The sequence below is a fragment of the Anabrus simplex genome, chromosome 3 (assembly GCF_040414725.1).
Source record: "Anabrus simplex isolate iqAnaSimp1 chromosome 3, ASM4041472v1, whole genome shotgun sequence".
Lineage (NCBI taxonomy): Eukaryota > Metazoa > Arthropoda > Insecta > Orthoptera > Tettigoniidae > Anabrus > Anabrus simplex.
In genome coordinates this window covers 87,052,385-87,079,748 of record NC_090267.1, presented here as the reverse complement: position 1 = coordinate 87,079,748, position 27,364 = coordinate 87,052,385, and the positions used below count along the sequence as shown (strand labels likewise).

The 27,364-nt window shown below is 40.0% G+C and overlaps 1 protein-coding gene across 1 annotated transcript in view; it reads right to left on the bottom strand.

The window, feature by feature from the left end:
* Cbp53E (Calbindin 53E) overlaps window positions 1–27,364 on the bottom strand; it is a 427,296-nt gene that overhangs the window by 59,736 nt on the left and 340,196 nt on the right. The window contains exons 7-8 of the mRNA XM_067142613.2: window positions 9,765–9,820; window positions 3,583–3,628 (exon numbers count right to left, since the gene is read on the bottom strand). Coding sequence (XP_066998714.1) covers window positions 3,583–3,628; window positions 9,765–9,820 — 102 coding nt within the window. The remainder of the gene's footprint in view (window positions 1–3,582; window positions 3,629–9,764; window positions 9,821–27,364) is intronic.

Genomic DNA, 27,364 nt, shown 5'->3' with positions numbered 1-27,364 from the left:
CCATGCCCTTTCCCTATTCCCAATACCTTTCCATCATTAGATGCAATGTGATGCCGCCCACCCTCATTGGAGGGTCTGCCTTACAAGGGCTGCGCTCGGCTAGAAATAGCCACACAAAATTATTGATGATGATGCTTGTTGTTTAAAGGGGCCTAACATCGAAGGTCATCGCCCCCTAACACGAAATTATTATACATTTGATGCAATGTAAATATTGGGTCAAATGTGGACCTGCCTCTTCTAAGTCCATACTGACAATTTTTCCCTCTACTCTGTCTCTTATTCGTTTATCCAAGATTCTTTCAAGGATCTTAGCTGTATGAGGTATCAGTGTCACTCTGCTGTAATTTTCACATTGCTTCCTGTCTCCTTTCTTGAAAATTGGTATAATGCCTCCTTTCATCCACTCTTTTGGAACAGTCTTTTCTCTCCATATCACTCTGAAGAGTCTACACAACCACTGTAGACCAATTGCTCCTGCTGCTATTATTATTTCTATGGTGATCTCGTCAATTCCAACTGCCTTGCCTCGTTTCATCCTTTTAGTGGTCCACTCAATCTCTACCATGGACACCTCGTTTTCCTCATCTTCCATCTGCCGTAAATCTGGCTCTTTGATTTCTCCTTGTACAGAGATATTTTGCACGTTGTAAAGCTGTTCAAAGTATTTTCCCCACCTCTGCAACATATACTGCTTCTGTGTAATCACTTCCTCCTGATAATTTTGAATGAAGTTAGCACCTTCATCTGGGTTTTTCTGCTTTTTTACCCACTGGAATAACATCTTTTTGCTTCCAGTTGTATCTTCTTGCAGAGATTCAGTGAATTTTTGCCAGCATTTCTTTTTCTCTTCTTGAACCACCTTGGAGCACTTTCTTGCAGTGCCTGTATTCTTTTGCATTCTGTTGTTCTGTTTGTCAGCCAGTTTTCCAAGCTTGTTTCTTCCGTTTAACTATATCTTTTACCCTGTCATTCCACCAGGGCATTTCTTGATCTGTCTTCGTTCCTGATACTCTTCCATAGGTATTTTCTGCAGACTCTACCATGACTGTTTTAAAGTATGCCCGTTCTTCTTCGACGCTTCCGATGTCTTCCTTGGGTATACTTGTTTTCATGTGTGTCTTGAACTCTTCATTTATTTCCTTCTTCTGCAATTTCCACACCCTCTGCCTAATCTCAGTCATCTTATGTATCTTTCCCATCTCTAACTTAGCTAGCACAACTCTGTGATCTCCTTCAAAAGATTCACTTGGGAGGGCTGTTACATCTACCAACATTTTCCTGTTACCTTTCTCGATCAAAATATAATCTCTCAGAGTTTTGATTTTGTTATCCCAACTATATCTTGTTATCTTCTGACTGTTTTTCTTTCAAAACCATGTGTTACCAATGATCAGCTCATTTCTTTAACAACAGTCTACCAAAATATCTCCAGCCTTGTTCCTCTTCCCAAATCCAAATGGTCCTATAATCTCTTCATCTCCTTTTCTTTCCTGACCTACTTGGGCTTTTATGTCTCCTATGATCACAACTTGTTTGTCCTGTACATGGCCTTCCAGATACCGTATGCAAGGTATTCCTCTAGATCCGTATCTGTATTTCCTGTTTGTGGAGCATACCCTTGAATTAAATCTGTAACATCAGTTTTAAGTCTCAGTCTGACCTTAATCAACCTCTCATTCATGTTTTCCCCCAATTCTAGGTATTCCTTTAGGTCTTTTCTAATTATGAGACCTATACAATTTTTTGGCTTCTTTTCCTCCACTGTTTTTTAGTTTCCTCTCACCTTTTCCTTTCCAGCAATGCTATATCTTTGTCAACCATAACATCTACAATTTCTCCCACTTCCCTTGTTAGTGTCACTACATGGATGGTCACTATCTTGATATATTTGGTTGCTGGTCGCCCATTTCTCACATTTCTTCCAGCGTCACAAGAACTGCAAGTCGCTTGTGAGGAACACCCTAGCATTTTCTGAGGCTTCAGTACACTTGTCATCATATAGGCTTTTATTATGATGGGTTTGCCACTCCCAAAGGCCTGTTCAGTACTACAATCCCTAAATACCCTCATAACTGTATGAAGAGCTCTGTAGCCTTTATTTACAATCTCATGAATGTGATTATCGCAATGAAGATCTTTCCTTATATTAACACCTAGGTGCTACACCATGAGAATTATTCTAACAAAATTAGAATAATCCCTGAAGAATTCAAGCCACATTCCTGGAGTATACAGAACCCCCAGAGTGATGATATTGTGGATTTTTAGAGACATTACTCTGTCAGGATCTCTATGTAGTAAACAGTGCAATGTATAAGACCAAGGCTTTAAAAATGCTGGGAACTGGAAAAAAGCATGTGGACCTGGTGGATTAAGTGCAGAGGTCTTGAAAGCTACAGGTGATGCTGGAATTGTAGTGTAGCTGAAAATCTGTCAGGCAATATGGAATTCTAGAAGGTGGCCTGAGAAATGGGTACAATCCACCTTCATCCCAATCCACAAGAAAGGATCGAATAAAACAATGTGGAAATTATGACTTAATGGCTTTGATTTAATATGTCAAGATGCATGCTTCATAATATCCTACACAAATGACTCAAAGCATTCTTAGAGTACTAAATTCCTGAAAGGATTCATGAAAGGAAAAGGCATCCGGGAATGGATTTTAAGTCTAAGATAAATTATTGAAAAGACTAGGTAAAGAAAATAGAAGCTTTTGAAATGTGGTATTATGGAAGAATGCTGAAGGTGAGATGGGTGGATTGAATTATGACTGAGGGGATACTAAATTTAATTGGTGAGAGGAGAATGATTTTGTAAAATTTGACTGGATTAAAGGTAGATAGGGCATATCTTAAGACATCCAGGACTTGTTAAGTTAGTTTTTTGAGGGAAGTGTAAGCAGTAAGAACATTAGGGTTATGACAAACAGATTAGAGTAGATGTGAGATGTAATAGTTATGTAGAATGAAAAGGTTAGCACATGATAGGGTGGCATGGAGAGCTACATCAAACTAGTCTATGGACTGATGACACAAAGAACATACAGCACACAAGGTTATGAGATTAATTTCCTTTTCTAATTGCAGGGTAACCTTTTGCACTGCAATTGTGTTGATAAGTAGATCGGAATAAAAATATAACAATCAAATATTCCACCAGTTGTCCAATCAAATTTATGGCTATAACTTAAACAGTGAACAGAATGTGCAGACATTGATAATACTGGTGTGCGGAGCTTTCATTATGGAATGGACATTTGAGGTGCTCTTAGTGGTTTATTTACGTGTTTTTAATAGTTACTGACAAAATTACTACTGATGTTAATGCTGGTGCTATTGTTAATAACCCGTGATAGGTACTGTAGATTTTTGAAGTCAGGGTTTTCTACTGACTGGCTTTAAGACTACTTAGTTAAACCAAGTGATAAGGATTTAACTTTTTCTAATTACTTACTTCAAATGGTTCTCACTATAGTATTTCTTAGTTTTATTACTTTCATTGCCTAGCCCCGCACACCCGGTCAGAAAACACATGTGCTGAGTACAGCGTAAAGAGGATCGCTGTTACCTCCCTCACCTTGAACACTTGTCGGCACAAGAAGTTCTCCTTCACTGGCAGCAGCCTGAAACATTATGAATCTTGTGTATGATTCTTGCAAAGAGCATAGTTAAAAGATAGAAACATGGAAAAAAAGAAAAAAATGCATAATAACAAACACATTAACAGGTCAGTTTGGGTAGAGGGTGAAACAACAAGAGGAGACAAGGGCAAATGTGAAAACACAAAACCACAAACCACAAGGACAATGACCACAACTTTATATAGTGATGCTGGTACCAATAGACTTTTATGGACTTAGTTTAATAGTGATATGGATTTTAAATTTCTCTAATTCCTGCTTACTTCATATGGTACAGGCTTACTAAATACCAATAGCTTAATGAGATGAAACTCTAGACTACATGATATTTCTTTTGAATAAGAAGAAAGAACAACTTGACTTATGAACATTTTAACTCATGATCATATTGAAATTTGTTTAAGTAGGAAGGAGCACAGTATTTAAAGAATAACCAATAAAATAATTGAATGAAGTATGAAATTATCTATTATCACATGAGAAACAAGTCAGTTTAATAGAAAGAGCTTAATGTGAATATATTTATGTAATATTTAGCACCAACATCTCTACAATCCCCACAACAATAAATTTATTCTAAACCAGGTCAGTCAGATGTTAAGAGTTCCTTGGAGGACAAAATGATGAAAAAAGGATATTTTATGAAATAATTACATGGTGTTCTCTTGCAGCAATCATGTATTATAAAATTGCAATGCTGCCAAGCATTATTATTGCTCAAACCCTGCTTATCTGACATATCATATCAGACTGTAGCTATCAAATCACACTGAACAAAAAAACCAAGCATCAACCTGGTTAATAGAATCCATGTGATACATTTATATCTTTTTTTGTGCTGCAAACTATCATCACTTTCTTGTAGAAAGATCTTAATGAACATTATATACCTACAATGGTAAAAAGATATGACAATGCACTCAAAAACAACAAACATACAATATATTATTAGAGTCATTGAAAAATACACATAAATTGCATCAGCTGTGTATTTAATACTTAAGCTATGCATTATTGCAAAACATTGACATCATCTCTTAAAGTCTGTACCGTAATGAATGTTTGCTTCTTATACTACCTAATTTGCTTTCCTTCTGTTTGTCCAACCCTTGTCCCGTTTCCCTACGGGGTCGGGTATGAGGTGAGATGAATTTGTCGTGGCGGTTTTTTTAATGACCGGATGCCCTTCCTGACGTCAACCTCATCAGAGGAGTTAATGAGAGATGAAATGAATGACGTGATATATGATAGTAGGGAGAGGGTGAAACCCGGTGCCGGCACATAGCCTACTCCTGTCGAATAGCACCAAGGGGTCTGCTCAAGGCTTAACGTCCCCATCCGACGGACAAATCACCATCAACAGCGTCATATGCCCTCACTCCATATGAGCACTGCGGAGAGGTTTGGAATTTAATCCAGGCTTTTGGCACGCAATCTAGTGATTAGAAATTGTATACCACCACCTCCCCTACCCTGCCGGCCAACATTCTGATGGTGAAAATTTTTTCGACCAACGGGACTCGAACCGGCTAACCTCGGTGTTAGACCGTTTTTAGACTTCAGCGCCTTAACGATCATGGCCACCAGGCGGGCTAATTTGCTTTCCTTCTGATTGGAATAATTCAGAAATATCTGATAATGTTATTGCCAGTGATGGTGAGCCACTAAACAATGGTTCTGCAAGTGAATTTGATGGAACAGAAGGAAAGTGGGCATGTTGAAATCTCAGCAGTAAGAGCATATGACTTATTCAAATTTGTCCTAAATGTAAAAAATGGTAAAGGACTTCAATTGAATGTAGGCAGCTAAGTTTTGATAGTTGCTTTGTAAACTCTGTAAGTTTTTTAAGCATTTTAAATTAAAAATGTAAACAAGGTAATCACATTCCCAGGCAACTTCTCAACCAAAGTAATCATATGTTGATGGGTTAAAATAGTTATTATATTATTAATGTCTATTTTTCTTGCAATTCCTGTGAAAGAACATTGTGGGAAGGTAATTTTATAGCAATCTTAATTAAAACCTGTGGTATTGATTTATGAAAGGCAAACTGGAAAAGATGCCTTGGTCATTTTCAGCACATCACCTGGTAAACTAGTCATTTTAAGTGCACATTTCTTAAACATGCTCGGTCCTAAGAGGCTTAATCATGTTACACCTAAATGGCAATAATAGTGTAACATTAACATTTATGTGAATTACATAAGACTAAAAATTTGTGATGTTTTAATTTTTGCTGGAATAGTAGAGTAGGCATGATAGACTCTTGGATCTTAGTCTCAAAAGAATCTGTGATATATTGTTTCTTCTGAGAAAATGAAGCAAGTTCTTCGTACAATGCCAAGTATTCCAACCAGTTTGTCCCATTTCACATTGCTTAAACCCAAGGACCACCACAGGTCTACCACATTTATTAGCCTCATTGTCTATGATTATCCAGGCTCTTTAATGATTCATGTTTAAATATACTAGTTGTATTACCCGGCACTGCCCAGGCACTTTATTGATTATTTTCTTTTGGATATTTTATTATCTGTTAATTATGTGTGAGGTAAATTTTTGTAGATTTCTTTATCGAGACGTTGACTGATATTTTAAGAAATATTTTGTAGTTTAAGAGTTAGGCTTATTTATAGATTATTTTGTTTCTGGTTAATTAAACTAATCTCGAACAGCTTTTACATTTTCTTTATCACCACTTCTCACCACGCCTATACTGCTGAACTGGTACTTAAATGGCATGCATAGTATTATAATACATCTCAGCGGCCATGGAAAGTATGAATTCAACGCTGATACTGGTTGTTTTCAATTATTCTTGTATGTCATTCCCTCCCCTAGGATTGCCAGGGGGTGTCTTACCCCTCTAGTATCTTTCCGAGATAATCTTATTTGTATGAAGTTTCGTTGAGAGCTATTCTGGAAGATATGTACACACACATATCTACAATCTCAGTCATTTTGATAATTTTCTCTTTTACATCTTTTACTTTTAGGATTTGTATTATCAGTCTGAAGTAATATTTTATCAATGGCGTATGCTGGGATCAAGATGTGGGCTACCACTAGACTTCGGTTACCCCTTTTCGATGGTTGGTTTAGTGAAAGTCAAGCCTTCAGCGTTTTGAGCTGCAGCCAATAGCCAATGGAGTAGCCCACTGTGTTATCTAGGCTACTTCACAAGCTACTGCCGTGGCCTCTGCTACTACCAATGCTCAACCCCTGATCAGGGGAGATGGTAGTTTAAGGTTTAGCAAATTAAAGTCCGACTTTGTGGCTAAATGGATAAAATGCCTGCCTTTGGTCCAATGGGCCTGGTTCAATTTTCAGAATCAACCCCTTCATACTGTTAATTCCCCTAGCTTGTGGACTTGGTATTTATGATGTCTTCGCCATTTATTTTATTCTCATTAGTTCACCACGAAGCCTATACAGATGCCATGCACCATTATTATTAATATTATTGTTAATAAATAAAAATGTTGAATTTTACAGTGGTCGTACCCATCGTTCACTGGTTAATAAGCTTCCTCAGATCAGTGGTGGTGTCCAATCCAACCAACAAAAGAGAACACTAAACCTGAAAGATTGCATTTCAATTTAGCAGATCTACCAATAAAAAGAAAACTATATTACTCCTATAACATCAGCCCTGCTGTGTCTTCCTATAAGGATATAGAAGTAAACGGGAGTTAAATACTAGCTACTTCACAAGCTACTGCCGTGGCCTCTGCTACTGCCAATGCTCAACCCCTGATCAGGGGTTATCTGTTATCTGTTATCTATATAATTAAGTCAGAAGTATGAGGTGAGGAAGTATATATGATGAGTAACGCTGGTAGTGGCGATCTGACGGACCAAAGCCTAGCATACCTATTCTCCCAGTCCTCACTCCTATCCGATATACAGCAGTAAGCCGCTTGGGGTGAGTCGAGAGGAGAGGGACTAGTGTCTGGGCTGCAATATCAATCTGTCCGATGCCTTGCTCTCAGAAGTACGTGCAATGTTTTTTCTTACTGCTTTCAAGTTTTGTAAATGGAACAATGTGTTAGATGCTTACATTATAATGTGCTTTAGATTTCCATCAATCTCAATTGAGGTTTGGGCTTCAGTGACAGCCTTGGTAGCCCTCAGTATATGCCAATCTATTTTAGGTTTTTGTAATTGTAATGTTGATTGATAGTTTAGGAACCTTTTGTAAATTTAAAAATATTGTTGCGTGTAAATTTTTATGTTTTAATTTGAAATTGTATAGTTTTACATTCAAGTATTTCCTTGTGGCAGCCCAGATTGCCTGGGAAGTAGTTAATCCTTTCAAATAAATAATAAAACTAATTTGTAACATAATGTCGCCTTATAGATATAATTTACAAGATTCCAACTGTCACTGGGACTATCACTGAACAGCAGAGGGACCCCGAATACTGTGTAATCAACATTAATCTTGATCAATTTGGACATTTTAATTTTCACCTCTTCTGAATCACCATGCTAATGGGTGCTGAACTTAGACTTAAACAACATCTGAAGTGTCACCATTCATCTCAGTAACACCAAAAACTATGGCCTTCAATTTAAAGCCATCTGGAGTGTCACTATTCATCTAAGTGATCCCGAAAACTATGGATTCGAGAGTAATATTTGAGGTTTTTAATTATTTTTAACCCCACAGTATGGGCTAGAGCAATTTTGTTACTTTCATTGATCTTTCTCTGTCTTATCTTTGGCTTTGACAATATGAAAGTAACTGAGGTATGAACGATGCTAGTAAAGCCATTCCTTCTGCAGCTAGTCCCTGCTATGAATGGTGTGAAAATGTTGCTCATAGGATCAGTTGGTGCACGCATTTCAGTGGGCTTGGCAGACTGATATGCAATTGCAACATACGGCTCGGTGAGGAAAACAACGGAAAGCTACCTCGCTCCTCATTTCCCTAGCACGCCTCTTCGGTAATGCCTAGGCCATCTATGACAGCTGATGGCAGAGCTGTTGAGGTTCCAACCAGCCTTAGGGCTGAAGACTGAACATACATACAGTATGCCATATGTGTACTACTGTATGCATGGTTGAGAGCTACGCTGGAACATAAGCACATTCATCCATAATCTTGGTTATTTTCTTTTCCACCCCTTCTCACCCCCATGCTGATGCAGCTGAACTTGGCCTTAAACAACATCTGGAGTGTCACTATTCATCTCAGCGACCCCAAAAACTATGGATTCTACTTGAATATTTGTCGTATTCTATTACTCTTAGGCCTACATCCATAATCTCAGCCATGCTGGACATTTTTCATCCCTTCTAATCCCGCATGCTGATGGGGGCTGAACTTTGTCTTAAATGACATCTGGAGCGTCACTATTCATCTCAGCAACCCTGAAATCTACGAATTCAACACTATTTTCGATTATTTTTATATTTCACACCTCCCCACCTTCACCCCTAGGGGTGGCTTACACCCACAGTGCTTTTTTTCAGACAGGCATAAGTGTAGCAGAATCTCCCCTTGGCCTAGCCTACATTTACGCACGTGACTACTTTGAACAACAGGTCTGTATTCTACTGTAGAATCCTTGTGCTGACGTTGCCAAGGTTACAGCTGGTCATTTCTCATCTGATTCCTATAGTGGGGTAGTGTGATGCAAATAACTCCATAATGGTTGGTTTTAGGCCCTCAAAACATGGTTTTTCGGGGCCCATAGGGCCACACCAACTTTTGTTCTTAGCGTCGTGAGATTTATATTGAGCTTTGTCTCATCCTTGTATGACAAATTCAATATTTTGCCTATATTAGTCTATGTTAATGTGCCAAATGGCCTAAATTTGCAAAATGGATAGGACTGTTAAAATTTCTTGTAGATGGAGTTACCTGTAAGGTCCTAAATGGTAAGTATACAAAATTTGGTTCAGATTGGTGGAATGGTATGGATTTATATAAGGAACAGACAGACAGACAGACAGACAGACAGACAGACAGACAGACAGACAGACAGACAGACAGACAGACAGACAGACATTCTGTTTTATATATAGGCCTATAGATATCAACCTAGCAGATCACTCATGACATCTTATGATTATCAAGAAAGTAGAAATACTACTGAGTGAATAAACTTACTTTGCCATCTCAGATAGTTGTAACCTTCCATCCTTATTGGCATCAAATACCTGCAGCTGAAACAGAACAAAAGTTTCCTCTTTCTAGGAAAATGCCAACAAATATAACTGAATGGAGATCATAATAAATACAAAAGGCTACATTTTGTGAAACAAAGGTAAATTTATTTTAAATTCACAGATACATTGATTATTTTGTCAGTTGAAAGAAGTAATTATACTTATGACGAGTGGATTCTGATTTCGTTCTGTAGTTGACAGTTAACAATAAATTCTATACTCCCCAAGCAGCCAAACCCAGTTCCAATCATACATACTTCTCCAAAATCTTTGAATTTCCTCTTTTTGGGTAGGTATTCTTTAAAATTTTACAAATCCATGTTCATTCTATACACCAGACTTGTGGCATGGAATTTCTGTGTAGACTGATGAGTCTACATTGTAACTTTATTTTTCTAACATGAATGAAGATGAGAAAATGGGTGACTTATGATGTTTCAAAAGAAACCGATTTACATGTGATAGCCTATTCACCAGTTTGCAGTTCTAGCTTCATGCTGTAAAGGAGGATATGTTGTTTTGTAAGCCCCTAAAAGCCCGACAAAAGAGACTATTGTGGAAACAATGCTTGAATAGAACCTAATCGATGGCAAGGAAACAACATGAGCATGTTAAGGCTGTCGCACCGAAAATTGGGGTACGCACTGTGTTAGTCACAGACAAGTACTGGTGATAAAGCTGATTATTTTAAAGGGCCTTAATACAGTTAAACGGTAGAAATGTACAGTCTACTCTGCAAGGATTATTACTTAATATGTTAGATCAGTGTTGCTATTCTTACGTAGAAATGATTCTGAAGCAGAGATGTGTCCATTACCTCTGCCAGGGTCCAACCCACCCGCCCCTAGAAGTATATTTACTTTTACAACCTAAGGTCAGTTTTCAGGCGCCATTATCCATTGCTTCTGCTCAAGATCACGGGCATTGGTTGTCGTTACCAACCACCGCATAATCCCGAGGCTTACGGCAAGAAATAAAGGTCATTTATTAGCTTTAACGTATTTTTGCACATCCAGGCTAATCCCTCTCATGAGAACAGATGCCCCTTTGGTGCACACTCCCTTTGAGAGGCTCTTTTCTATCGCTGTGGAGCATACTGTCCACATGGCAAGAAAAAAAGGTAATTTAGTAGTTGTAACCTATCTGTACATCCAGGCCAATCTCTGTCATGAGAACAGTGGCCCCTTTGGGACCACACTCCTTTCGAGAGGCTCTTTTCTATTGCCGCGGCGCATGCTGTCTGCATGGCAAGGAAAAAAGGTATAGCCATATCAAACCAACAGCCAACAGTTGGCAGTATTGCTATTCTAGTCACCTCTACTTACCTCAGCGCTATTAGTGGAAACCTAAGTATTACGGGAAAGGACAGCCACTTCGTGTGCGCCACATAGTGTTGCCCCATGTAACCAACATTGCGGAGTAGCCTCTACAGAGATGTGTTCATTACCTCTGCCAGTGTCCAACCCACCTGCCCCTAGAAGTATAACTTATTAAGTTAAACTTATTAAACCAAGGTCTCTAAACACAGACATATAGTAAATAGACTGACAGCACCCTATCTCATAGTATTGGTGCTACTGAAGCTGAAAACTTGCGGCCGCCACCATCTTACGTCACTACAGAGCCACTGTAAACATGCATGTTACTATGTTATGTGCAGTGTTGTTTTATGTTGTTTTTATGCACATTTCACATTAATGCTTCAGCAGACTACTGTGTGGCAGAATGGTGAATAAGTTGGTGGTGGTGGAGTTTATTGTTTTAAGAGGAAGTACAACTAGGCAACCATCCTCTATATAACACTAATCAGAGAGAAAAAATGGAAGGGATCCAACATTTCAAAAAATGAAGGCATCGGCCAATGAAAGGTAAGGGCCATGAAGGGCGTGAAAATGAAAGACTCCCTAGCTCTAATACCGTTGGGGTTGGAAATTTTTTTTTTTTTGCTAGTTGCTTTACGTCGCACCGACACACATAGGTCTTATGGCGACGATGGGATAGGAAAGGCCTAGGAGTTGGAAGGAAGCAGCCGTGGCCTTAATTAAGGTACAGCCTCAGAATTTGCCTGGTGTGAAAAAGGGAAACCACTGAAAACCATCTTCAGAGCTGCCGACAGTGGGATTCGAACCCACTATCTCCCGGATGCAAGCTCACAGCCCCGTGCCCCTGACCGTACAGCCATACGCCCGGTGGTGGTCGGAAAAGAACAAGAGTTGACCAAGAGAGGTCGAATAGGATAGATTAAAGTGAGAAGCCTGGCATAAGTAAGTGGAAGCAATACCAGGACTCAGCTAAGGGCCCCATGGTCGCCCCACCCACGCTTCCAAGTTGAGAGCCCCTGGAGCCCCTATTATTCGCCTCTTACGACAGGCAGGGGATACCGTGGGTGTTATTCTACCACCCCCACCCACAAGGGGAAGAATGGTGAATACCCGCGTAGTGTTTGGGTGTGGTTTTCCCTATTTACGAAGACAGAATAAGGAAGGAATAGGAGTTTCAATACATCGGTAAGTGGCGTACATGTGCTCATGTACATCTGTTGCCTACTTATTAATGCAATTAAATTTACTATTAAAGATACCTCATTCACTTCCTATCGGCGTATATTTGTCGGCTTTAGTCCCCTTATGATGGAATGCGGCAAAAAATGAAATGGCGTATGGCCTTTAGTCCCGGAAGTGTCCGAGGACAAGTTCGGCTCGCCAGATGTAGGCCTTTCGATATGACATCCGTAGGCGACCTGCGCGTCGTGATAAGGATGAAATGATGAAGACGACACATACACCCAGCCTCCGTGCCAGCGAATTAACCAATTATGGTTAAAATTCCCGACCCTTCCGGTAATCGAACCCGGGACACCTGTGGCCAAAGGCCAGCACGCTAACCATTATTTTAGCCATGGAGCCTGGATGGAGGGCGTCAGGAAATAATAATACAACATTTGGTTATAAGTTTTTGTTTCGGTGATGTTAGTAATTGAATAATAGTCGTCTCGATCTCTTCTAATTTTTAAAGATAAATTGTAAGGAAGTCAAAATTACTTTTAAAATTAGAGTGGAGGGATTGGTAAGTTTGCATCAATCGAAATAGGTGTTAGATTTATTATCATAGAATATTATTGAATACGGTAAATCTCATGATTTGTGGTGAAGACGTTTATCGATTTTCTACAGCGTGATACTTGCAGAGAAGCTGTTGTACAAAAAGAAAATCCTTAGCTGGGCTGAGTGGCTCAGACGGTTGAGGCGCTGGCCTTCTGACCCCAACTTGGCAGGTTCGATCCTGGCTCAGTCCGGTTGTATTTGAAGGTATTCAGATACGTCATCATCGTGTCGGTAGATTTACTGGCACGTAAAAAGAACTGCGGGACAAAATTCCCGCACCTCGGCGTTTCCGAAAACCGTAAAAATAGTTAGTGGGACGTAAAATAAATAACATTAAACATTATTATTAGAAAATTATTATCCATTCATTTCTTTCAAGAATGGAGGTAATCTGCATGTTCCTACGAAAGATGTTGTTCATGTGTGCAAACTTACTGAGATGTATTTCAGAGAGAATACATGTAATCGTTTAAGCTCAGTCTTGAAAGGGAACATACCTAAGCTCAGTGGTATGAAACATGCTTTAGATCTAAACCCAAAGGACACGCACGTTTATCGCCTTATTAGTGTAGTTTCATTACTGTACCTGAAAATACGTGAGAGAGCCCGCCTGGTGTTGAAGTCTGAACAGTCTGACAGCGTGGTTAACCGGTTTGAGTCCCATTGGTCGAAAACATTTCACTATCAGAATGTTGGCCGGCAAGGCAGGGTAGGTGGTGGTATACAATTTGTAATCACTAGATTGCGTACCAAAAGCCTGGATTAAATTCCAAACCTCTCCGCAGTGCTCATATAGAGTGAGGTCATACGACGCTGTTGAAGGTGATTCGTCCGTCGGAGGGAGATGTTAAGCCTTGAGCAGATCCCTTGGTGCTATTCGACAGGAGAAGGCTATGTGCCGACATCATATTTCACCCTCTCGCTTCGTACTATCATACATCACGTCATTTATTTAATCTCATTAGCTCCTCTGTTGAGGTTGACGTCAGGAAGGGCATCCGGTCAAAACAACTCGCGACGACAGATTCATCTCACTTCATACCCGACCCTGTTCAGAAACGCGACAAGGGTTGGCCAAACAAGCACACTTGAAAATACGTGTGAATCGTCCTGTAAGAAAGTTGAATGGAAACAGATTTGACCATACATCGGTCTAAAACAGGTTGGCTATTTTTGAGCATTTGTAAATTGATGTACCAGTGTTTCTTTTTTTAACAGTAAAATGAAGGACCTAATAGGTATAAATAATCAGTGTTGTTGTTATTATTTCGATGAGCTTTTAATTATTATAATTATCTTCTGTCCAATAATCCCGTTTCGACTACTATTTTACATTAATACATCTTGGTAGTGTAGTGACGTAAGATGGCTGCGGCCGCACGCTTCCGGCTTCAGAATCCTGCTGCTCATTGCCAATCTAAATCTATATGTCTGTGTCTCTAAATATCATACAAGTTAGGTTATGTGTAAAAGTGAAAACAATTTTTAATGTGTTATAGGCTAGGTTACCGGGAAGCATTTCGGTTTAATCATGTTTTACTTTGCTCATGTATTATAGGTTAGACTATGTTTTCCATAATCCTTGATGTGTTCAAGTCATTCAGAGAACTTCTGATTATGTGTGTAGTAACTCAAGGTAAGTTAGGTTAAAAGGTTACATCATGCTTATCACTGTTAATAACCACCTGTGTTTCCCAAGTTGCTCAGGAAAACTTCCACTTGCGTGTGTGTTAATGTAAGAGCGCCCTGAATCTCCATGTATAAAGGACGTGTATGATATTCTACAGCTGGGGGCACGAGAGTTGAAGTCTGACATTTTAGTGGCGAAAGCAGTACGGTAACTACGAAGTACGCTGCGTTCTCATAGTTACCTCAAGCTGCGGCGTATCACCCGTTCATACAGGCTGTATATTTAATCAATTATGTTGCCCTAATGCAATTCAATAACCTTTGACCCGTTCCTAAGCTCGTGCTAATAATTCCGGCATTTAAGACAGAACACGCCATTGCCGATAAATATGAGATGTCATATTCACTAAACTGACAATAAACTCAACAAATGCACATGTTAAATAAAGAATACAGTATAACTGTACAACTAGCCACTAATTAATTTACAAAGAAGTAAACTAACGACGAAAATAATATTCAGTAAACAAACACGTAAATAATTACATAAACTAGCAACAATTAACACAGTAGGCTACTACTCCGAAAAATATCACAAAAACGACTGAGAGCAAGCCAACCCACGTGGCGATAGCTTCCTTAAATGTGGCATCTCTGTTATCGTTGCCATAGCAACAGACCATTTTCGAGCAGTTTTAGTCCACATTTTCTGGGCGGTGGCGCTAAACGTCAGACTTCAACTCTCGTGGGCCCAACTATACATGTACGCAGATATTTTTAGGGTATGTGTCATAGGACAAACTTGTCTCAAGTCATTTCTAGAACAGGTACTCGCCAAGAAATTTTCGATGTTGTTATACAATCTTTCAGGTATGTTCTAGTACCGTAATTCTATGGTGTAAAAAAATAGAATTATTTAGAATCATAATCAGTATAGGCTATGTATGAAAAGTGGTGAGAGAATTCAGTAAATTGTATCAATTGGTAGTATTATCATAAGTCAGCTGTCTGATTGTGTATTGCTGGCAGTTAGTTGTTGAATGAAGTTGTTGAAGGAGATTTTTGTAGTTCTTTTGTTGATAGCCTAATGCTGCGGCAGATCAATCGTGGTTTAGTAGAGTGGTATGTTGATACTGCTGACACCGCGACTGCTAGTCTTTCGTATATATGTTGTCTGTGTTCGGTTAAGGGTGCAAGTTGAGTCAAGACCGACTCCAATCCTCTGACTTTAATATTTAAAAATGCATGGCGGCTGAAGTAGCCGGACTGCTGGCATTGGTTAACACGAAAATATCACGTACATATTAAACAAACGGCGGTAGTTTAACGTGATAAATGTAACGTCATGGAGAAAATAACCTTTTCACATATGAAAAAGCTTCACCAACACGTACGCACCACATATAATAAACTAGAATCACACGTATTCTACTAGAAAGAGAACACCAAGCAGATTATTTAGAAATTTCAATTAGTAAAATAACGTTTTTTTCTTAGATTTCACTTCGCTGGATAGATGAAATATATGATAAAACTGTTAAACATGATATTTATAACATCATTTTGAATGTTTCAAAATAAATTAAGGTGCGGAATTCCTCAATTTATTCGCTCTCATGAGAACTACGAAACATAATTTGTTGCCATAGTTTTGAAGTGGTGTACAATTTCTTATATTCAGCACCCAAGGAAAGGGAAGTTCACCCGAAATGATAATATCATTGGCTTTATGTCCCACTGTAATAACTAACTTCTACGGTTTTCGGAGACGCCGAAGTGCCGGACTTTTGTCCTGCAGAAGTTCTTTTACCTGCCAGTAAATCTACCCACGCGAGGCTGATTTATTTGCGCACCTTCAATACCACCGGACTGAGCCATGATCGAACCTGCCAACGTGGGTCAAAAGCCCAGCGCCTTAACCGTCTGAGCCACTCAGCCCAACTACACCCGAAATGATTTTGTTAACCCAATGAACGGCCCTTGGCAATGCTAACATAATGTTGACATATGGCATAGGCCTAGAAACACTTCACACAATGATGGTATCCTTAGTAATGAAACGTTCAGACGCTAAAGATATAATAGGTTTTTACCCATTAAAGACCATGAGTGAAAAAACTCTATTGCCTCTAAACATTGACATTTAACCATATGGACGAGCTTTAGTTCGGTGTAGTCTGCTTGATAATAGATAACCACAGCATAAATCGGAAGGTGTTGGTAGTGTAAAACCCTGCGTTACAAACCCACCTAATCCCTCCAAGTCACTATTTCTTCTGTGTAGCAGTATAAAGATTGCTCCATCTATCACACTTATAAGTTTTGTTATACTTCAAGGTACAGCCAAACATTTCCGCAGGCAGGCACAGATTATTGTAAAATACACTTGCATCTAAATAAGTCGACACTTTGAAGCACATAGACACTGACGGAACATCACAATATCAATTATACTCTATCTAAATTAATATTTTTCGAGGAACACGAATAGGTTCACCGTCTGGAATTAGAGAAAAGTCTTACCTAACCTGAGACTTATTCTCAAAATGATGTATGCACACTAGAGTTTTGTCATCGACTTCAAAATAACCACGATGTATGTTCCTAATAAATTTCTCTCTTAATGCTTTATTCCGTAGAAAACTTAAGAATAACTGTATGAGAGGCATTGCCATAGTTATACTTAAAGCTGGTTCACAACATGATCAAAACAAACACATTCTCACATTACTGCGTATAATTACAGATTCGAAGTGTCCACTAACTCATATAAATACACTCGCACACTTATATTCTACAAAGAAACTAACATTTATCGACAACTTTCATGAAATTACACCGAATACATACGATAACAACAAACCAAAACAAATCCACATTTCCGACATGTCCGGCTACTCGATTCACCATCTTTGAACGATCGAAAGTAGCATTAAGGTCTGAGGATTGGAGTTGATCTTGGTTAAGTTGAGGCAGACAATTGTTGATGTAGTGAGATATCGTACTATACTGATATAAGATCATTGTACGAGGGCTAATCACAAACTAAGAAATTAAGTGTGGTAATTTTAATGCATGCGGTTGGCAACTGTGCAGAGTTTCAGCTACCTGCCACCTACAGCGCTAGTTTTAGGTAAACACAAATGGCGACTCGTTTGGAATACTGGTCTCGCGAAGAAATCCGCTCAGTTATTCGATTTCTGTGGGCGAAACATGTAACCGCGGCTGACATTCACCGGCAGCTAGTAGAGGTATACGGAGAGACTAATGTCTTGTTAGTATGTCGCAGAATGGTGTTGAAAGTTTGCGGCCGGGAGAGGAAAGGTCACCAAGGAGGATCACAGTGGCCGACCCAGAGATTTGAACACAGCTCGCGTGGAGGTGGTAATTCAGGACAACAAGAGCATCACCCAGGAGGCCGACGATTTGCTTCAGACGAAGAGGTGAAACAGTTCGCGACAACGTGGCTGAACACGCAACGACAGGATTTTTGCCAGGAGGGAATATTCCTCAGCTCACAAAGCGACAAGTGCCTAAACCGTTTAGGCTAAACGGTTATTTAGATTATATCGAAAAGTAATTTAATGTATGTACTATCAGTTGGCTGTATTGGTTGTATGAAATAAAATGTACACGCAGGCTTTGTAACCTTACTTTTTGATCAACCTTCGTAAATTCTTGTGTATATATTTCGAGTCTTAGCTTATTGCATTTATGCTGAGGGAGAATAATATAAGCGTAGTCAGTAATAGTAGTGGTGTCATTCTTTTCACTACGTCACTGCACCTACGACAAGTCCTCTCTGTGAAGATATGGCTTGTTAGTTCTGCTCTTTTTTGAGTTTGCGTACACTTTTTCACACATGGTCGAAAGCATTTAGTGTTTGTCTCCGATCCCATTCATTGCTTTCATGTACCACCAAAAGTTCTTAAATCAATATGGTTACGTTTATCAAACCTGATTCCCACTGTTCTCATGGTAAAATTTCAAGGACGTGTTTTCACCCCGTCTAAAAATGGATTAAACTGTGAAGATGCTTAAATTATGGGAGATAAACATGAAGAGAAAACACAGGTTATTTCCCATATTTAAGAATCAGATTCCCCTCTAGGTGCTGCCGTGTTATCGGAAATCACATGACTTACTCAAAGCTTTCAGAGAATGTTTCTCTAAACCTGAAGGTAATATCAGTTTGTTTAGAGAACACTTCACGGACTCATAGTCATAGTTCACTTTATCATCAAAATTGTGTTGTAGTACATTTCAAATACTGATACTTAGGAATACAAGAGCACTTTATGATGATCCAGGACCGGTGCAAGGGAATTTGGCACCGTAGGCAAAGGTTTCAGTGGTGTCCACCATAAAAAATGACAAGTTTAAATGTGGCTGTATTTTATACATACAGAACTTGAACATAATCGCATATTTTACATATTTAAAATTCAAATTACATTTGTCTCTCTGTCTGCCTTCCAAAATGACATCATGTCTAAGTTGCTGCACCGAATTTCATGAAATTTTGCACAAACATTCTCGGAGTGATCTATGTTTTATTTCAGTATATTCAAACCAAACCCCATGGCGCAAGGGTCCCGAAGGGCCTTGGCCTACCAAGCGACCACTACCCAGCCCAAAGGCCTGCAGATTACGAGGTGTCGTGTGTTTGGTATGATGAATCATCTCGGTCGTTGTTCTTGGCTTTCTAGACAGGGGCCGTTGTTTCACCGTCAGATAGCTCCCCAATTGTAATCACGTAGGCTGAGTGGACTTCAAACCACCCTTCAGATCCAGGTAAAATTCTCTGACCTGGCCGTGAATCAAACCTGGGGCCTCCGGGCAAGAGGCAGGCAAGTTACCCCTTGACCACTGGGCAAGCTATATTTCAATATAATTATAGACCTAATATTTCCAACATTATTTGCGGGAAAGTGGGTAATATACTTCCAAACTAGGTACCACGATAATGAAAGCATAGCAGTTGCCTAAGTTTATTGACATGAAGGCGATAGCTGACATGTTGATAGTCTGTAATCAGTGATGGGAAGAGTACAAGAAAAAGTAATTGGGCTCGATTACACTTACTTGAGAAATATTTTACTCAATTTTGATTACAAATTACTTATAAAAAAGTAATCAGTCAAATTACAATTACTTTACAGAATGTTGGTCTTAAGGAAATCACCGATTTATTTTCGCTTGGAGCTGAAAGGAAGGAATATATTACTTCATTCTGTGTGGATTTTTTCATAGAGACTAAACATGATACTTTGGAATTTTCGAAATAATCTTTTCTCATAATTTTTATTTTAGTTAATGACTTTCGGCGTTTGAAATGATTTTACATTTACTTTGCAAATAAAGTAAATTAAAATTCTCATGGCTAATCCTTGACGTCTTAAGAGGAAAAGTGTAGCCCGTGAAACTTTTAGTGATACTTCTTTTTTACGGGGGTGAGGAGTAAGGAGGGAGCTACCCTGGATCCGGCAATACTGCCAGCTGAATGGGAGTGAAATCTGAATGGAATAGATCGTATGATCGATCGATATTAATTTTCTAAACCGTCGTTTCCGTGTAGGAGTTCTAGGTTGTTCCTGTGACGTACCTTGATTTTTCTCACTCATGTTCAAGCTTCACCTATATTTTGACTTTGCTGTGTAAATAACAACAGTATTTAAAGTGTTGCAATTATACCGTCAGATGTCTCACGGCGATGCATAATGGTTTCATATTTTTTGTGTGTCAGAAGTGTCCAATACGAAGATAACCGAGGTCTACCGATTCAGCAGTAGGGAGCCGAAGTATCACTAAAAGTTTCGCGTACTATACATCTTTGCATCTACTGAAAAACGCCCTGCAGGGGCACTTGAAGATTACCTGTGTTTAATTTTAAGAACATAGTTGGAATGTCTTTGAAGGTGCTGGAGAGGTAAGAAAGTAACTCATCATGAACTGGTGAAGCTGCTGGTCCTGCATCATAATTTATTTCCCCCCTTCTCTGCCTCCGTATGATATGTTTAAATTACTAGAATGTAACGATTACAATTTCATTTCAAGAAGTAAATTAGACGTAAAAAATACATGTTGTAAAAAGTAATGATTACAAGGAAAAAGTACTAAGAATGTATTCGGTACAAGTAATTCGATTGCTCATGTACTTCCCAACTCTGTCTGTCATACACTGGTTTGTGTAGAGGTTGCTAACATGGGATGTTGATAACAGAAAGTCACAAGTGTTTTTCGAAATGTTGGTAACATGAATCAGCAACACCGGTGATTTTTTGCCAGTTGTTTTACGTCGCACCGACACAGATAGGTCTTACGGCGACGATGGGACAGGAAAGGGCTAGGAGAGGGAAGGAAGCGGCCGTGCCCTTTATTAAGGTACAGCCCCAGCATTTTCCTGGTGAGAAAATGGGAAACCACGGGAAACCATTTTCAGGGCTGCCGCCAGTGGGGTTCGAACAGTGCAGTAGGTTCACAAGTCCTTTATCAACCCCTAAGGCTCATATCGTGACTATTAGGTAAATATTTGAATCGAAGATGTACTGTTCTTATTTCTGCAATACCCTTTGTTACCTTGCATCAACCATGCACAGAATTATTTACAGTTTATTGAGTGAGTTGGCTGCGTAGTTTGAGTCACGTAGCTATGAGTTTACATATGAGAGATGGATGGGTTCGAATCCCACTGTCAAAGATGGTTCTCCATGGTTTCCAGTTTTCACACTAGGTAAATACCGGGCTGTACCTAGATTAAGGACACGGTAGCTCCCTTCCTAACCCCAGCCATCGTCGCAACGAAAAATTAAAAGGAATTCTTATTGTTATTCTCTAATGTGCTTTCAATTTTAGATCATTAGATAACAGTAAATTGTGTTAGGTACTTAAGAAAATTACGTCATAAATCAATTACCAATAGAACTCAAGATTTTAAAAATAGAACACTACACAATGGCACATCAGCCCATTTCAATTTAGATCCGACTACAATAAAATATCTTTTTCCCTTTCTACTTGCTCTGTGTAATCACGAGAGATTAATAAACCGGTGATTACCGAGCGAGTTGGCCGTGTGGTTAGGGTCGCTCAGCCGTGAGTTCGCATTCGGGAGATGGTGGGTTAAAATCTCACCGTTGGCAGCCCTGAAAATGGTTTTCCGTGTTTCCCATGTTCACACCTGTACCTAAATTAAGGCCTTCCCAATCCTAGTCCTTTCCCACCTTTCTGTCGTCAAAAACCTTCGATGTGTTAGTGCGACCATAGCGAATTTCTATTCGCTATGGTGTGAGGTTAAGAAAAAGATCAATGGGCATACGACATGTCTACAACAGTGTTTTGACACTTCACATCCTGAAACGAAATACTCTACTGGGTGATTCAAAAGGTTGTGTGCAGAAACTGAAGTAGCCCATACAGGACGAAACCCTGATGAGGACAAGCCTGAGAATGCCAAAAATGTCAAAACGCCCATCTCTTTTACTAATTTTCCAAAAGGTTCTACATTCCTATACAGAAATGGCGTATGGCTTTTAGTGCCAGGAGTGTCCGAGGACAAGTTCGGCTCGTCAGATGCAGGTCTTATGATTTGACTCCCGTAGGCAACCTGCGCGTCGTGATGAGGATGAAATGATGGTGAGGACGACACATACAGCCAGCCCCCATGCCAGCGAAATTAACCAATTATGGTTAAAATTTCCGACCCTACCGGTAATCGAACCCGGGACCCCTGTGACCAAAGAGCAGTATGCTGACCATTTAGCCATGGAGCCGGATATTCCTATACAATGAAGAATGAACAAGCAGTAAAGTGGTAGCCTATTCGTTTGTGCACAGACGAGATGACAGAGGACACCGAATTTTGCTTACAAAACTGTTCGCCCACCATATTCAAAGCAGGCATCACATCGGCGTAAGGTACGAGAGTTTGTGCGGTCATGGCAAACGGCTGCTTGTGACGTACCGGTACGCTATATCATCCATGAATGACCAAACTTTAGTTTCTCCTACAAGCACTCACTTCCCCACATTGAATGTATTGCATTGATGTTATGAAATTAATTTGTATGAAATTAATTTGTAACTGTGAGGTCTTATACAAGCATTATAGGTAATGTAAAATGCAAAAAGGTGCGAATTTCCTTTTTTTTCTTTCTCTTAATCTGCTTACCCTCCAGGGTTGGTTTTCCCCTCGGACTCAGCGAGGGATCCCACCTCCACCGCCTCAAGGGCAGTGTCCTGGAGCGTGAGACATTGGGTCAGGGGATACAACTGGGGAGGATGACCAGTACCTCGCCAAGGTGGCGTCACCTGCTATGCTGCACAGGGGCCTTGGTGGGGGATGGGAAGATTGGAAGGGATAGACAAGGAAGAGGGAAGGAAGCGACCGTAGCCTTAAGTTAGGTACCATCCCGGGATTTGCCTGGAGGAAAAGTGGAAAACCACGGAAAACAACTTCCAGGATGGCTGAGGTGGGAATCGAACGCACTTCTACTCAATTGACCTCCCCAGGCTGAGTGGACCCCGTTGCAGCCCTCGTACCACTTTTCAAATTTCGTGGCAGAGCCGGATATCGAACTCAGGCCTCCGGGGGTGGCAGCTAATCACACTAACCACTTCACCACCGAGGCAGATTCTCACTTATCACTGGTTATTTATCTTCACTATCTTAGCCCGTACATAGCCTACTCCTGTCGAATAACACCACGCGCTCTGCTTAAGGCGTAAAGTCTCCATCTGACGGACGAATCTTCATCAACAGCGCCATATGCCTTCACTCAATATGAATAGTACGGTGAGGGTTGGAACTAAACTGAGACTTTTGCTACGCATATAAATTGTTATACACCGAGCTCGATAGCTGCAGTTGCTTAAGTGCGGCCAGTATCCAGTATTCGGGAGATAGTGGGTTCGAACCCCACTGTCGGCAGCCCTGAAGATGGTTTTCCGTGGTTTCCCATTTTCACACCAGGCAAATGCTGGGATGTACCTTAATTAAGGCCACGGCCGCTTCCTTTCCAGTCCTAGCCCTTTCCTGTCCCATCGTCGCCATAAGACATATATGTGTCGGTGCGACGTAAAGCCAATAGAAAAAAAAATGGTTATACCACCACCTCTCCTAGTCTGCCGCCCAACATACTGTAACGATGGTGACAATTTTTCAACCAAGAGGACTCGAACACCGTCAAGACTTGATACCTTTCAGATTCAGGTAAAAGAAAACGTACCGGTAGCTAAGACCTAAATATAGATTCTTAAATGAATAAAATGAAGGAATAAATAATAAAGCAAACACGAAACTTAACTTTTCCCTTACGTGTATTATGATTCTATGTATTTCTTTCATATTTTGACACCACAATTCCATGAATATTTGGTTTTATATTGATTTTAACGCAGCCTTTACAAGTACGACTTCTTGTCCCACTTTTCGATGTTTTGTGCGGGTTACTGGCCACGGCTGTGGTTCAGTTTCCCATGCCTATTCTAGACTATTCGAAAGCTGTTGTGTTTCGACCTCCTAGGGGATACTTCAGTTTCTGCGTAATTTTCTGAATCACCCTACACAGTTCATTGAACTTACGATTGATGATAAGTAACTCCCAATAATCTATAACCATGGATCTTTCCTCTTGAGTGTATTTGTGACTTATCAGAGATATGAGTTTCTTGAACACAGATCAAATCAATGCTATTTTCTAATGACAGTTTGGACAAATAGGCGGCCTTAGATTTACTCATGCCTTCTATGTTAATTTGAAGGACTCTTAATACAGGACCTAAGGGTTAGGTTGATTGGCTCTGTAAAGCGCTTCTGTTAGCTATCATTTGTTTGTGTACCATTGGCCACGAGATCTCGAGAGACAGTCTGACCGCCAAGTATTGATGTTCAGTTCAGTAATGGAAATTTAATTCCAACTACCTTAGCAGGGCCACCACGGGCAGGAATCAGCTTCATTGCTGCATAAGTGGGGTATGCGCTCCTCCCCCGAGTGCGACTGTGGTGAGAAGAAACAGGTCATCCGTCATAATTGCCATTGAATGTCCAAGGAGGTCATATTCCGGTCAGCTGAAGGAGTTCGTGTGTGCTTCTGACGGGGTTGTACAATGGTTGGACAGTTTAGATTTAAGTTTGTGATCTGTTTTAGAGATTGGTTGATTGTTTGAAGTGTTATATTGTTTGTTATATATATTTTTAAATGTTTGTACATAGAGTTATGCACTAGCCATACGCTAAATAAATAATAATTGAACTTACGCTTAAGACTCGAATGGTTTATGAAATAATGATGGCTTATAAATAGTAAGTTTACCCTACTACACGCGTTCTATGCTCGTTTCTACTGGCTCTGTAAAATCATAACGTTCCAATTGTCCCGACTTGATCTCTATCCTTGTAATTTGGAGAGACTAATGAACTAATATAGCTCCAGGTCTGGGAATTAACACGTCAGCGGGACGTCGCAGTAATTAGCAAGTACAAATTGACAAATTTAATTCAAAAGAGACAACGGGAGATTTGTTTGTTTAATTCTGCATTTCCTGTTCATTTGGTGGAATATAACACATTTTCATTATGACAGGCAGCTGATATACTGACATAAAAGAAGCGGTCGTTATTGTTTCATCCCCACCTGCATTTTAATTAGACTGAGTAATATGGAAGCTTATGCCAGTTATATGAGAGCGGTTGGGTTAAAGCTAGCTATTGTTACGTGGTAATGCCACTGTCAGCCCTCTTAAAGCCCCGCTTGGTATTTCCTTGAAGGAATAAGTGAGTCAGGTTGGGGAGCTACAAGCAAGCCTCCGGGCACATGACGACTTTATCTTCTATTGGCCCCTTCGTCTGGTAACACCAGGTCCGGAAGGCGGAACTAGAACACTCGAAGATACTAGAACTTCATCATCAGGTATATAAAAGCAGGCTCGCCTCTGAGGTGGTGTTGTTTTTGCGTTGTGTTATTGTGATGAGTGTTGAGTAGTCAGTTGTGAGTCATGAGCTACGAGTTCAGTGTGTGCGATCACGTGAGCTAATTGTGCGAATTATCGGTTTTCTCTGGAGTCGAGTCCAGTGTGCAGCAGTTGTGCGTTGCGATAGCGAACATACGTGTGTTCGAACCCGACCACATGGAACTGCTGTGTAAAGTGACTGTAGTGCGTGCGAAACGAAGTGAAAGTTGAAACGCGTCAAACGAGATAATGGAGCCATTGATGCTTTCACGGCCCGTACTCATAGACATGATACTGTATAGGCTTTTGGGCTTATGCCGTGCCAAGAAAATAAGGTGAAATTCTTTACGTTTCACAGAAAACTGTGCTCTGCGTCATCAAAAGAAAATCTCGACCGTCCACGAGAAAGGCTTCTTGATAGAGATGGCTGAAATATAACTTTACATACCTGTCACTGTTACAAATGTAACGAGGACAAAAATAACAGGTTACCGAGGAACGACAACAGAATAACATACAGTAACTGGGAACTGTCACTAGTAGCAGCTTACAGACACAGAATGTGACCTTCAGTGTTGAGATAGTACGCATGACTTCCAGTTGAGAGCGCTTTCGTAGGAGATTGCTTGAAGTCAAATACACTATAGTGTCTAAAGTACTCCATAGTGTATTTGTTTAAGTAGCTGCTGTCATCTGGTAACTAAAGTGTAAACTGTTATGACATATTCAACTGCTCAGGGGTAATCGCGCAGGGCTACCTACATTATAATATTATTAGAAGTTTTACCCGTATAATTTTTCTTGTGCCATAAATTAATTAGTATGCTAACTTTCCTTATTGATATTATAGATAACATAGATAACATAACATTACTTAATTTTACTCAATCGATCCTCTTGTACCGGTTTGTGTCGAGGTTTGACAGACATCATCATGTTTTCTTGTCTTTTATCCTTGATCGGGGCATTGTCAAATTCACTCCTCTAGATTTCACAAAAGACGCTATGTTGTCGTCTCATTTCATCCGCTGTCTTCCTCTCGTTAACTTCAGAGCAAATAGGAACGCGTGTTTTGCTGCACTGACTTTCAACAGTGTAGTGTTGCGTGCGCGCATGTGCGAGTGAATGAATGGGACTTCCAACATGGCTGTAAGGAGACAAGCATGAAGCCGTGACCAGGCTGTGACCAATAAAAAGTGAGTAACGTTGAACGTTATTTTTAACTGTTACTTTTCGCAATTACTTTATTGTAGCAGTGGCAGATGTAGTAGTTACACAAAAATAACCGTTTGTCACACCTCTACTTTTTGAACAATGAACTTTTGAAATGTAGACAAGTAGAAATGGTACTTTCATTCGTCACCAGATGGCTCCCCGGACGCAGAAACAGCGCTAGCGTTCGAAGCGGAAGCTGACCGAACCATCAGAATCAGTCTAAGATGGTCTCATAACATAGCCAGATGTTACATTCCAGGCTTGTATCAATGTCATACACCTGTCAATGTCATATGTTACGTACACATGTTATGTGACCTTGTTTTCTTGACACGGCATAAGCCCAAAAGCCTATACAGTATCATGTCTATGAGATAATGGAGGATCGCCGTTCCAGGTGAAGACTGTCAGCCGAAGACCTGCTGTGAGGACAAGAAGAGACTTGAAAATAACAAGTAATTAGTGAAGTGTTGTAATTCATTGCCAAGCATAGGTTAATTGTGTGTGTGTAATAAGTAGGCCATTCTCAGTTCAATTAATTCAATGAAGCAGTTAGTGTTTTATTCGTAACGGTATAACGTAATTCCGTGCGGCTATTGCTAGCCTGGTGCGTCCCTCGTAAAGCAGACCCTCCGACGAGAGT